The 14603-nt window shown below is 34.3% G+C and overlaps 2 protein-coding genes across 2 annotated transcripts; both read right to left on the reverse strand.

Moving 5' to 3' along the window:
* Positions 1 to 3399: 3399 nt before the first annotated feature.
* On the reverse strand, positions 3400 to 4725 carry LOC149094956 (uncharacterized protein F54H12.2-like). Its single transcript, XM_089266163.1, has one exon. It carries the CDS (start codon positions 4723 to 4725, stop codon positions 3400 to 3402), a length of 1326 nt encoding a protein of 441 aa, XP_089122289.1.
* A 5087-nt stretch (positions 4726 to 9812) lies between these two features.
* Positions 9813 to 13865, reverse strand: LOC149094957 (uncharacterized). The gene has a single exon (XM_089266167.1). It carries the CDS (start codon positions 13863 to 13865, stop codon positions 9813 to 9815), a length of 4053 nt encoding a protein of 1350 aa, XP_089122293.1.
* Between the last annotated feature and the right edge of the window lie 738 nt (positions 13866 to 14603).

Genomic DNA, 14603 nt, shown 5'->3' on the forward strand with positions numbered 1-14603 from the left:
GAAGAAGAAGAAGAAAGCGAAGAAGGAAAAGAAAGAAAAGAAAGATGAAGATGAAGAAGTAAAGGGTAAAGAATGAAAGAAGGGAAAGAAGGGAAAGAAAAGAAAGAAAGAAAAGAAGGAAAAGAAAAGGTAAAGAAGGCGAAAATGAAAGGAAAGAAAGGAAAAAGAAAGAGATGGAGAAAGAAAAGAAGGTGAAAAGAAAGAAAACGAAGATGAAGAGAAAGAAAATGAAACAAAAGCATTTTGTTTTTAATCAAATTTTATTATTATTTTCATTATTATCATCATCATTATTATCATTACAAATGATTTTAACTAACTACGTCTACGACAATCTTCGGCGCTTGATGGCCCGATTAATATTGTCGTAGACGTAGTTAGAGTTGACACTGCCCTCATTATCAGCATCAGTTTCGTCAGATTCGCTCCGCGAGAACGAATCTAACGAAATAGAGGATGAGGATGGAGAAGAGTATAAAACTTCTCCATCCTCATCCTCTACAACGAATGCTGATTCAATGAGGGCAGTGTCAACTTTGACATCAATAGCATCATCACCATTTTCACCATTGTCATCATTTCCATCATTGTCATCATTTCCATCATTGTCATCATTTCCACCATTTTCATCATTTCCATCATCATCATCATTTCCTTCACCATCCCGAACATAACCATCAAGGTCATCGAAGTAAGGGCGCCTTATGGAGGCTATACGCAACAAACGTATTGTTACTTCACGAAGTAACAATTCGTTGCTGCATACAGCCTCCATAAGGTCCCTGACGAAGTGGCTAACATGATAATAATAAAGAACTTTATCAGTTGGATTTGTTGCCACTTCGTCAGGGACACTGGATATGTCCATGGAGGTTGCAGGTGGCCTGTTGATAGGGCGATGATGGTCGGTGGATGGTTGAGAGGTGGGTGCTGAGCGTTTGTTGGTGGAAGGTGAGGGGTCAGAGTGCGCGAAATATCGCTCCTCTGGAGGAAAACCTATACCACATCCCACCCTGATGGTCGTGGTGGTACCTATCAGATGATGCGGTGGGATGTGGTATATTATCGAAGCAAGGCTTTCGACGTTGTTAGGGAAATTGGGGTCGGGGAGAACAATAGTCACTGGATTAGGGGCCATGTTGAACAGTTGAAAGCAAAACTTAAAGTGGTTCTCCCCGACCCCTCTTCACATTGACAGGTCTTTTTGACAGTTGCGCGTGGATTTACCCCCCCCCGTCTCTCACTGCCCAAGAACCAAAAAATTTTCTAAGTCAGAGAAAACTGACCCGCGCATGCGCAAGCGCCATCTATGAACAAAAAAGTTAGAAAAAGTGCCAATATGATAAAAAAAGTCATTTTCAGGATAAAATAGTATTATTTACGTAGTTTTCGACCAAAAAATGTTTGACAATAGTCGAGAATATAACTATTATTGTTATAACGATTATGAAAATGTATTCATAACCTTTATATGAACTCATTATGTATAAGATGCAGTCGAACAATATCATAAAGTTGTAATATTTCTTTATATGATTTACATCCAGTAATAATCATCTTTCCTGTATGAAAGAGTATACATTTTTTTCTGTCTTCAGTGTAGTATATAGCAGGATATAATTCAGGGTTGTAAGTGAATATTTCAGGACATTGGAGAGCCAACTTAGTTAGGTTTATTTTAGTTGCGAAATTTGCAGTACCAACCATATTCACGACTTCTCGAGCAATTTTGAGATATGGTATTTTCAGCATTTTACAAAACGTTTTGATGCATTTTTCGCCTTGATTGATACTTTTTACTCCAACTACGTTTATCTTGCCATTTCTGAATATCAAACAACAACCACCGCATATTTTCAGGATAGCTCCATTGAATCTACTCGGTCTGTAATCAATATTGTGGAAAACGTTTTTCAAATCGATTAGTTTGCAAGGAAACTCCTTAAGCTGATACCTTATCACCATATTACTTATAACAGGGTTGGTATCCATTTGGAAGTTAATTTTCTTTCACATTGAACAGTAATTTCCGCAATTGTTTTTCGAGATAGGCGATATAAGTTTTCTGCTCACTGAATTGTTCATAAACATACTCGAGATAATTCATTTGATGCTCAAAAACCTCCAATAATTCTTCTTTAATTGCGATTTCATTATTCATACGAACATTTTGTTTCCAAAGTCTTCTATTCAATTTTTGCAGCTTCTTGTATTTGGCTTCACGTTGTTTGAGCTTTTCTTCTAACTTGAGATTTTGCACGTTTACTGAATCATTCACAAGTTCTAAAGCTAAAGCAAGACGATCCATTGTCACCGATGCACATTATAAAGACAAATGAGATAATGGAGGCAAAAAGCAGTATTTATAAATTAAAATAGATATTTAGTGAGTAGCTCCCTCTAAGTAAAAGTATACTTAAACGCGTATAGAAAATAACAAATGTATATAGTGATACAAATTTTATTTTTATTTTTAAAGCAAATAGAAAGAGTAATGCAGATTGACATACATTGACAGAATTACATCATTTTTCTTTTTATATACCTACAAAACTTGTTATGAATAAAGATGCTTGCCATGCGAGAGCGGAAAGATTTAGATGGTGAATGATAACGAACAATACAGTTATCAGCTTGAAGAACATTCGGAACTCCTGATTCAGTTAAAATGTACGCTAATACAGGATCCGTTACAACGAAATAGTCAGGAAACGATGATTTGAATATTTCGTGAAATTTCTCAAAAAAGTTTATAATTTCGCTCGGGATTGCTTCCTTGAAAAGTTGAGAAACCTCGCCATCGGCAGTCAATCGAGGTATGTGACAGTAGATTTGTTGCCCACATACATCAAAAGCCAAGTCAAATGATATTTTGAAATTGTAATACATAGTATTCATTGAAATTTCCATACCATAATATCTTTCTGGTGAAGGTATGTAGTCACATTCCATCCTTGCTGTTCCAAAAACGTAATTAGCCATTATCAATTATCTTCCAAGCGATTTTGTCGTTCGATGAAGTATCTTTTTTGAAAAGATTGATGAAACTTTTGAAGGTTCTTCCTTTAGCTTTTTCTTTCACAAAAGATACACAAAATGCACCACAGTTTTTAGAATTAGGGTTTTGAATCTGACGACCGTTCCATATCAACTGACGGTTCTTGTAAAGTTTTTGCATTTCTTTGTAAATTGGAGGCAATCCAAAAGAGTCAAAATACTCGCACCTGCGCTCGTCTAACCAGAAAGCAACCCAGTGTCTCCCCCTCTGAGACTTTTTGTCCGTATTTAGAATCAAACTACATGGAAAATGATGAATAGTAGGTATTTCATCACGGGAAAATACACCCACGAAGTTTTCTACTCCTTTGCAAATTTCTTCTATCTCATAGTCATACATTCTCATTTGAAATCACAAGAAACATTTCTTTCTGAATCAATTTCAATTATATTATCATATTCACAGAAAAGAATGACATCAATCACTTCCGTAAGTGCTTTTTTGAAACGGATATTTACCCTCAAAGTTCCTCTTTTAAGAGGGTTCACATGCCCAACAAGATCACAACCATTCGATAAATCAGGAGAAAAATTGAAACCGAATATTGTGTTACCCTTAATGTAGTCCTTTCTCTTTATATTGATTGTCGATTCAGTTGAGTTCATATTCATAGCCTGGAAAAGTCCTGAATATTCACGTACATATAGTTTTTTTTCGAAATCCGGTTGATAAGGATTGCTTGGATATTGAACACCATCAAGATAACATACAACATTACTTATATTGTAATGGGTAAAATAGAAAGGATTCTCAGTCTTTGAACCATTCAATGCTGAGTTCGCCACACAACCCAGAAACAGACGTCTTGGTAACTGACCGATTATAATATTATCCAAAACAGCATCCATTGAACCAGATGCTATAGGGACATGTTTAACATCTATACGAGTTATAGGGTATTTAGCTGGCGCATTAGCTAAAGCTTTATTGTGCGCTACAACAAGCTTCTGATTAGCTTGCAACCTATGAATAAATAAACTAGCATCCATTAATTTCATCTGCACAGACATATCTTCCGTACATTCAAAAACGAATTCTGGTGAATTGAGAATTAATTTAACTATCAAATCACACCCGCCTAACAGGGCTTTACCTTGAAATGTTAGATCAGTGTGTAGCCTTCCGTATAACTCGACAACATTGCTCGTACTTTGATCCGTTGTTGCGGCACTTGGTTGGAAATATTCCCTCCTTTCTTCTACATTATTGGTCCATAAAGCACAGCCTAAGTGACTGTTTTTCGCATCACCACCAAATCCTAAAAGATTTTCAAGATATGCTCTATAAGCATATGTACCAGCATTTGAGGTGACTTCCTTGTTTCCTATTTTCAATTCAATTTGTTTTATCATTGTATGCAATAGGTTATTAGCTGGTTTTACGTTTACCCAGTCGTCAGCTTTTATTGCTATAGCTTCTTTTTTAGTTGCATCTTTTTTAGATAAAATAATCTTCATTTTAAAATAAAGATAAGATTCATGAAACAGAATATATTCATCTTTTGAAGTAGGGATATGGAATTCAATGAAACTATTATTCTCTATAGAAGAAATAGGTCGATGTTGAGTTTCATAGCTTCTTTCAATTGATTTTTGTGTCGGTGGTACTGTGAACAGATCCAATTCGGGTAATAGTGCTTCAGCAGAAAGTTTATGGATGGCGGTCATTGTAGAAAATTATAAAGAGCTTGATTCAAGCGTCTCTTCTTTCTATGTTTCAAGGTTCTTTTTATAACCTTCTTCCCTTCACCTTCCTGAAAGGATTTTGAATTCACAGCATTTAATGTATCTTGTGCTATCTTCTGCATTGTATCAGAGGCTCTACTGATCGCTGATGATTTCACATCACCCAGAATAGCTCTCCCTGTCTCCTTAGCTTGACCTCCTAAATATCTCAAAATAGGTAAAATTTTCGAGACGAAAAATCTTCCGAAGAAACCATTACCTTTTTGATATCTAACACCTGAGAAAGCTTGCAATGGTAATCCATTACCCGCCTGGCTTAAATAATAGCTCTCCATTTTTGTCTGAAATGCAGAATTACAAAAACTCTACCGAAATTGAAATGAATGTTTTCACCAACTTCATCCTTTATATCAATTAATATCGAGTTAATATCGTTACATATCAGAGGGAAGTAATAAGGTTTGTCAAATATAATATTCGTATCATCTCCATATTTAGTACTGCTGTCTATTCTGCATGACCTTAGTAGCTGAGCTTGCATGTTTCCAACTATAGAAGGTTCAACAATATCCGAATAAACCATGAGTGCATGTATACCAGCTTTCAAATCATAATGTCTGTCAGCAACTCTAGCATTTGTATTTTCTAATGACTTCCCAAACAGATTTTGCACATTCGTTTTGTTTTTCAAGATGGATTTTGGCAATGGATTATCAAATCCTAACATAGCTTCTAAATCTGCACCTAAATGAACAAACTGAAGGGTTCCAGGCTTCCGTGCACTCATACCTGCTCTTTGTAGAACTCTTTGAGCTAATGGTGACCATTCAAGAAATGGTGCTGATGCTGTGTATCCAAAAGTTTCAGTTAAACTTTCCAGAACTAAATTTAATTCTGTACATAAACTTTCGATGCTATTGTAATAATCTGCACGTATATGAATATCTTTAGACAGTGTATGATCCTCTGTTGATACCAAAGTGAATTTGTGTTTACTTTTGACATTAAGCCAACTTTTCGTATAAGTTATCTCCGCAAGACCAACTTCCCAATTCTCACCAAGCTTCAATGTGTTTGGCAGGTATGTTTTGTAACTAGCAATTGTATTATGAGTCAAACTTTTCACATTGCTTGGTAAGGCTAAATAAAAAGACTGAGACATTTTTGATGAATAAAAAAAGCTTTTATTTGTTTCTAGAAGTATTTATATAGATGTTTGTTTAACATTTAGTCGAGGGGCTGGTAACATACAGCCTAGAGACATTGATAGTAGTCCAATCCAAAGTTTTTGTTCTTCGAGATTCAAGGATAAATTAATTAGTGAAATCAATGATACAGAAAATAGCGTCAAAACTTGAAAAATGAATAGAATGAACTGAGCATCTTTCAACTTAGTCGCTGGATATCCTCCACTTGTATCCATGAATTATATCTGCTGGGGTATCCTAACCACTTCACGAAATAACTTGTTTTACCGTTTGAAATCTTCCTTTTAAGTATTTTCTCGATACGATGAATAGTTTCTCGAACTGATTGTAATTCGTCCTCGTAGTATTTTCTTTTTATAATATTTTCACCATCATATTCTTTGAGTGTATATCTGATTCTCTCACCGGATTGATCGATTGCATAAATATTATAAATTTGTTCTGACCAATTTGGATAGAAGGCTTTGTCAAAGACTCCTAGCTCATATTTCACTCTAACTTTTTCGCCGATATCAAAACGAGGTCTTTTCGAATTACTTTCTTTCCTTACTAGGTCAAGTAAATTATCAGCTCCATAAAGATTTCTGAATACATTCCGTGTTTGGTTCTCTTTCACATCTATTGGGGCCATTTTAATAGATCTGTGATAACTGGAATTATAAGAGCTAACAAGGTCATCTAATATATTTATGAAACGACGTGTACCTTTAGCTGTAAAATATTTGAACATTTTTTCTTTCAAAGTTCTATTAAACCTTTCTACTATAGCACATTTAACTTTCGGATTATTCGATGTATAATGACGGATCACATTTTGAGTTAAAAGTGATTTCATTTGGGTATTCAAAAATTCTTTGCCATTATCAGTTCTCAAAATTTCAGGCTTACGTTCCTTGAATAACTTTTTGAAGGCATTTGTTACATCCACAGCTCCTTTAGTTTTGAGAGGTAGTGTCCAAGCATATTTACTGAAACAGTCGATAACAGTTAGAATGTATCTTATTCCTTTATTTTGTCTCGAAAATTCTTGCATTTCAACTAAATCCGCTTCCCACTGTTCATCAATAGTAGTTACGATTATACGATTTCTCCGGAAATTTTGTCTCTTTTTCCTGTGTAAGGTGTAAGTAAGTTGACTTTTCAACCAATTTTTAACGATTTCTCGTGTAATACTTTTATCTTTTGCTTTAGCGCTTTGATATAACTTATCAATAGAAGCAAAAGCGTTGGGGTTAGTAACAGAGTAGTAAATATCATGCAGTATTGCATCAGTATTCTCCTTCTCTAAGGGTGATCCAGTTGAATCCGATAATTGGTCTTCCATTGTTACTTTTTCTTTTTTTCTTAGCAATGCGTTCACTTTTACGGATGTTTCCAATGTCTAGGGTTTTGGCTTTTCTTTTTCTACTAACTATTGGTTCCTTTCTAGTTTGAATCACAGGTTCTAAATCAGTTTTTTCGTCATCACTAGGTACTAATTCTACCTTCGGATTATCATTGACCTCTGCATCAACCTTTTTATCAGCATCACTATCAAGATCATCGTAATCGTTAAGAGCATCTCCAGTTATTGTAAAAACTGAAGGATAAGAAAATGATTCTTGTTCTCTCAACTTTGATTGTCCTGTTAGTATTTCTTTCAGAGATTTATTTGTTATTTCATTAGCTTTAACCTTGGCTTTGCGCAAAATATGTAAAAAGTTAGGATTCCATTTCGGTTTAGCTTTAGCTGTGAAGGCTAGTTGGACATATTTAATGATATTTGTATCTTTTAAAGATTTATCATTTATGAACAACTTAAACTTATCATCATACCCTTTTATCAGTGACAGTCGCAGTGCTACAGTCAAAATATTTTGCAATTTAGAAGGTTTTTTGTTGAGACCTTGCAATTTATCCATGATGAAATCCTTACCGTTTGTTGCTCCAGCTCCATAGTTTACAACATACTCCTTCTTCTGATAGTTAGCCATTTATTAAAGATGATAATAAAGAGACGATGGTCGGAATAACAATTGGTAAATAACCACCGCTTTGAGCTATATGCTGCTTTCTTCTAGACTTAGCTTTATCGGTAGCTAATTGTACTATTTCTTTACCGTATTTTCTTAGTTTCTTTTTATCAGCACTTGAGAGTTTCACGTTTTTATTAACTATATTAACTGCTATTTCTTTTATAGCTTTATATATTTTAGGATCATGTTTGAATTGATCTAGCAAGAAAGCTTTTCTTAATTTAAGATTTTTGATTTTTGATGCTAACTGAAGTGTAGATAGAGCATTTTTCAATTCAGGAGACATTATATCTCATACACTATAATTTTGTGTTTGTTAGAAGTAGGAATGATATTAGTTTGAACTCTTAAATTATCAGGTGTATTTGGTGTCAGATCAACCTTTATATAACTGTAAGGATGCTTAGTAGCATCTTCGTATGCTGCAACAAATTTTGAGATTGCAATTGGGTACAATTGCCTAGCTAGTGCATATATTTGAGCTTTGTCTCTAGGATTTTTCATCAAAAGTAGATAATGACAATTCAAACTTATATTTCGCATATTTTTGCCTTGATGAAAGACATTTTGCACTATGAATATAACTGATATATTGAGGTGATGACTGCCTTTAGTAAACAAATTCAAAAGTCTAGTATCAGCAGAAGCTTCATTCATGAGATCATCTATTATGATGAGATCGTATTGTGAGGGATCTTCTATCAATCCTTCGTGATATGTTATATCAGTTTGCTTGGAAAATCTTTGTTGCCATTGACCATAACACCACAATACTTTAGAGTTAATTTTTAATCCTGGTATCAATGCACGTCTATTAGCTATTATTGATTCAACTAAGACAGTTTTACCGCTGGAGGTCGGTCCTGCGACCATACACGTGAAAGGGTGTTTGAAAATGAAATGAGACATATTTTTTATCGAGAAAATCATTTTTATTTGATCATTCAATTCATGTTTATATAGATTACATGAAAATATCACTGAAGAAGCAGTTTATTCATCAACTGCATCAATTTTTCGTTTTTTGTCTTTCTTAACGCAAAGACCATCTTTCATTTCAAGATTTTCTTCCTTCCAGCTTTCTCTTAGATAATTTCGTAAATCCATGAGAGCTAAACCATAGATATTTTGGCCTTTCCATAATGATGGATTGTTGGACTCTCTTTGATCAGCACTGAGCCCTATTCCTAGGATATTATCTTCCGGGTCAGCATAAACGATCAGGGAACTGCCAGTTGCTAATAAGCGATGTTGCAAATAACGGCTTCGGGAAAATTTGCTGTAGAGCATATCAGTAACTGCTTCATAGAGTTGAGTTCGATTTTCACTTTTCTTTAAAAACTCTGTAACAAATTTATGAGGCGAGAAAAACCATTTACCTTCATGTTTGAAAGGATGTTCATCCATTGGAGAGGCCCATGGGTTCTTCAAATCTATTGGAGAAACAAGAGTAAAGACACCAAGATATTTGCTTCGAAAGACAGAGATATCTGAAGCAGTTTTATCTTGAATCGGTGTTGAACTTCTTACTATTTCAGTCATGATGATGTTGATGTTGAATATACTTCCAAGTAGACTTTAAAAAGGAGACAATAAAAAGAACTAAAGAAGTTAGAGATGTTAGAGATGTTAGAGGAGTTATAAGAGACGTTTCATATAAGAAAGCAGAAAACTGAATGACTTATCTCCGATATTTTCCTCTATTTTATACTTACTTGGCAGATCGGAGCGACCTCTAAGCTCCCAACGTGTATTCTGACGAAATAATGTTGCAATATTTTGTATCTTTTGCAATTCGAATTTTTATTGACAATTAGAATGGTTTTAAGGTAAGTTTTTTTACAATTTATGACTTATAGCCAAAGGGTCTAGTATTATTTCCAACTATTCTTCTTTTCTCTGACACAGCTCGATAAATCTTAAGAAATCTATTTGTATGCACTTTGTGTGTATACTTACATGCTTTTATGTTCGTTTGTTTGACAGTTAAAGATGTTTTATGACCTTCAATATATTTTTCAACCATTTGACAAAGACGTTCTAAATTAATGGTTTCTAAAGTATTTACAGTCAGTTTTATACCCTTAACTTTTATGGTTGCTTTTCTTGAACCATCTGGTTTAACAATTTCATATCCATAGTTTTTGGGACCAAGCGTAACAAATTTATCGCATTTATTTCCATTACCAATTTCATCAGTCAATTGTCCTAAGTAGTCTCCGCATTTTATTTCAGGATCTCCTTCTTTCTCAATGTATACAACCGAATCGGTGTCAAAGTATATTACTCTACCCTCACGAACGCTTTCTATCTTTTGAATCAGGTTAAATAGCTCGAGGCGGGCATATGCTGTGACAAAGCTAGCGATTGCAATATTTGCTTTTGAAGACCTTATCTTTTCTTCATGACCTTCAGCAACTTTGTGTTGTACAAGTATTACAGATGGGGAAGCTTCGTAGACTCCGTGGATTTCTAGAGTTTCATCATTCATTAATGAGTATAAATCAGCATAATTTCTTACAATTGTTGTCTTCATGAGATTGGCATTCTGAGCGAATTTACCCCATAAACTATTTAACATCAGCTTAGCGATACTCCGTTTACCAGGATTGGTTTCGATGGATCCTGGATCTAACTTGATTTCTTCATGTTTTTCATAATTAATGATGTAATTAATTTTATCTGTTTCAGTTTCACACCATGATGGCCATCCACTTGACTCTTGTTTTATCTTGAGCCACATATCAATATATCCTGAAAAAAGATTTTTAGACTCTTGGAATTGTAAAACTTGATAAACTTTGATGATTTTATAACCATATGCAACAGCAGTTTTCAATTCGATAGTTGTCCATGTATTGGTTATCATTCTGGCAATATCTTCATGTTCACAGTCTTCCATATTATTTGTTAATACACAAGTCTTACATAAGGGAAAAACGAGTTTTTTGTTAACTTTGAGAGGTAAAACCGGAATATTCAAATCCTTAGGAGGTAGAACTTTACACTTAACAAAACCAAAATAGCTGGTAATGTCTCTTCTGAAATTTTCTTCTATTAGTAAAGGAGAACCAGCAGGAAAAGAATTCTTTTTAAGCACAAAGGGATATAATGATGTAAAGTCTACATATTTGACTTTTTCGTTGGATTGACACTTATGATAAAACTTTATATTATTAGTTCTACCTCCGAAGAAACTTTCAAATATATCTATAGGACCAACTTCTTTGATAGCATGACGATGATGTAATCTTTCGGCAATATATGGTAATGTTCGCATTGTATTAAATTCATGTTCCCATATCTCCACTAATTTTATTCCTCTTCTTTCATAGTAGAAACGTTTATCAAGCAGCTTTGCATATAGATCTCCATACTTAACTCCTAGCAATGCACATTTTTCGTCTTGTTGAGGATGGCAAACTGGACACCCGTGAAAAAGACACCCATAAAATTCAAAAGCAATTTTCTTTTCGGGTTCATATCCATCAGCATAAAATGGTCCTATTCTGAATTCTCTCAGGATCATATAATCACTTCCTAAAATACTGCGTTGGTAATCGAGCCAAACCGAGGCAGACATAGACTGCAATCTTGAAGTGTATCCTTTAATTGGCGTTATGTTCAAAGTTCTTGGTTGTAAAAGACGAGCACGGAAAGTTTCCATCGCCACAGAAGCTAATGTGAATCTTCGAGTTATAGGATTTAGCATTGTTATATTTCTAAACTGAGAAATAAACTTCATCATTGCTGTCGTAAGAATGTTGACATCAGAGAGACAGTATTCTTCGAGCTCTTTTTTAAAGTTGAAATCTTTGTTTAAAAGTTTTTCTTTCTCGTACCATGTGATAAAATCATTTCTCATTGCGGGTTTCATTTCATCAGCTCCATAATATTCTATATCTGGTATTGGACCGTCGTAATCTTGATTGGCAGGAATATTGAAATAATGTGGAAAGAATCCTTTCTTCATTTCGGGTATATTGAATGATTTACAAAGAGCACTTAATGGTTGTTGAAGCAATGACAGAGAATCGATGAATCTTAAGTTTTGCATTCGTATGTACAACAATTTTGATCCTTGCATTATTATTTCAGGAACAACTTGGAATTCCCTCACAAAAAAGTCTCTCAGGATGAAATGTCCATCATATCCTTTTTGATTGTGGGCAATGATTCTCACTCCAGCACCTGCGGCTCTAGCTTTTGATGAAATATCATTATAAATATAATCACAAAAGTTCTTTATGCATGTTTCTCCGTAGAATTTTTGATATTGCGTACCACAAATTTCACAATCATCACTTCTTTTCATAGTTGTGTAATCAAAACATTTGTCACAAAGAGTACTGGATATCAAAAGATTTGGTACATGAAGAGCCTTATTTGGATCTTGACTTTGTTGCATGGATTCAATATCGTAAAAGACTATTATAGATGGAGCACAATCTTGTTTAATCAGAGCTGCCATTGAAAGTGGAGTGATGAAACAATAGTGGGGAGTTATAGCATATTTTTGCATACAGATTTGACAATAATAGACGTCGCAGGTATGTTGTTCTTTAGTGTTATGTATAATCCAACAAGTCTTGCACTTAATTTTCCTTCCACATATGTTTAAATCTTTGTGATTTTTGCAGCATTGAATATTGTTCATTTCAATCCTACATTTTCTGCAGCTCATTGGTTCATTCGGTTTACATTGCGGAAAAGATGTACAGGAATTACACGCATCTTTGCACAAATGGTTGTCCTTCTTTATTTTTAACCAACAACGTGTGCAGAACTCATCACATTGCATATACCCTGCAATTGAGGTAATGAGATTGAAATGTGGTGCATCAAGATATTCGAGGATGATCTTCTTTGTAGCATTAGGACCAGAAAATAACTTCAGTTTTGTTTTTGAATCGACAATGATAATTTGGTAATCTGGTAAGAGTTTTTGAATGTCGTTTACTTTATCGATGCTCATGGGACCGTCAATAGTGATGGATAACTCAGTGAATAGTATTGCTGCATAAGCTTTAAGCTTTTTGTGATATTTGCGAAGGGAACACCATTCATTCATATCGTCTTTGGTCTTATCAGAATAAAATTTACCTAATGCAATAGCATAATAACCGCAGTACTCATCTTTGTTTTTCACCTGAACAACTGATAGTCTTTTTGATGATAATTGTTCAATGGGTTGCAGTCTATTCAGTCTTCCTAATCCAACGATATTTCTGATAACATTTATTGATATTTCTAAAGCACCACCATCAATGAAAGCTCCACTCGACTGAGCACATTTTTCAGCACGGGCTAGAAACTCAGTTTTATCAAAGTTTTTCTTTTTGAAATAGATGAAAATTTCTCTATCATCTCTAGGGTTTCTAAATGTGAGACTTACACAATCGTCAGGAGATGAATCAGAAATGACTTCTGTAATGAAACGCTCATAAGCGTTGTTGATAGCACCTGCGATGTTCAAAAAATCAACGTTTGCGTCTTTAACTGCATGTGATATTGAAGCTTTGATGGTTTTGGATCTTGTGTGAAAACGTCTGTTGTTTTTCCAATCACTTTCAGATAAAATTTGAAAACTCACATCAGCTGTTGAAATGTCACCGAATCCTGATTGAATACAATCGTCACGTGAGTTGGCAGGCTGAGAACTAATTGATGCATGCACTGACACTTGTTCAGGTTGGTTGTGATTGTTGATTTGATCCTGTTGTTGACTCAATTGAGGTATTTCGACTTCCTGGCACAGTCTATCCGCTTGGTCATCAATCATTAAAATATCCTCTGGCAATTCACAGTTGACACAAATCTCATCATCTTCAACACTAGATAAAAGAGAATCAAGTTCCAATTCACTATAGTTGGATGGATACTGAAATTTACGTTGCATGATGAAACAGTTGAAATAGGAGGATACTAACTAAAGGATGTAAACAGTAAACAAAACTTCAACTAAAAACGGTGGAATAAAAGTTAACTGGTTGAGGTCGGTAGAATAAGTGATTCTGAAACTGATTCAACCTAACCTTTTTAAAGAAGAAATGGGCGGCTCTCTAAAGACTTGTATTCCAACCCTAGTATCACTTATTCGAGTTTTTGAATTTTAACTTTTTTTCCTTTATTGAGTTTTGCTTTAACGTTGAATCTTTTAGAATAAGGCATAAATAAAGCAATAAAACTAAAGTGCATTCTTAAATTATTTGAGTAAAACCGTGCAATCTTATCCCTTCTAAGCCCACAAGCTCTTCTGTTTAAGCAACCTTTTCTTTTTTCTAAGCGTCTATTGTTTTGTTTTTCAAACTTAAAAATAAAATCATAGAACTTTTGACAAAGCTTGCGATAATAAAATAAATGTACAGTCAAAACGTTTTACAATTTCAACTTTAAGTTTTGAAAGCAAAATAGTTGTAAAACAAGAATAGAATTTTTGCCTTCTTTCATCTCTTTCTTTATCTCCATTTGTTTTACTTGGTAACTTTTTTCTTTGTCTGTTATTTTATCTTTAGCTTCTTTCTTTTTTCTTTTTCTCATTTTCTTCACCTTTGCCTTCTTCATATTTACCTTTACCCTTTGTCTTTTTTTGTTTACCATTTTTTACCCTTCTTAATCTTTACCTTTGTCTTTTTTT

This window comes from Tetranychus urticae, chromosome 1 (assembly GCF_039701765.1).
Source record: "Tetranychus urticae isolate SD_2017Ah chromosome 1, NJAU_TeUrti_SD_1.0, whole genome shotgun sequence".
NCBI classification, from domain to species: domain Eukaryota; kingdom Metazoa; phylum Arthropoda; class Arachnida; order Trombidiformes; family Tetranychidae; genus Tetranychus; species Tetranychus urticae.

Bases quoted from the DNA above. Each gene is read 5' to 3' on its own strand.
- LOC149094957 (XM_089266167.1), bottom strand. From the start codon at position 13,865: ATGCAACGTAAATTTCAGTATCCATCCAACTATAGTGAATTGGAACTT.
- LOC149094956 (XM_089266163.1), bottom strand. From the start codon at position 4,725: ATGACCGCCATCCATAAACTTTCTGCTGAAGCACTATTACCCGAATTG.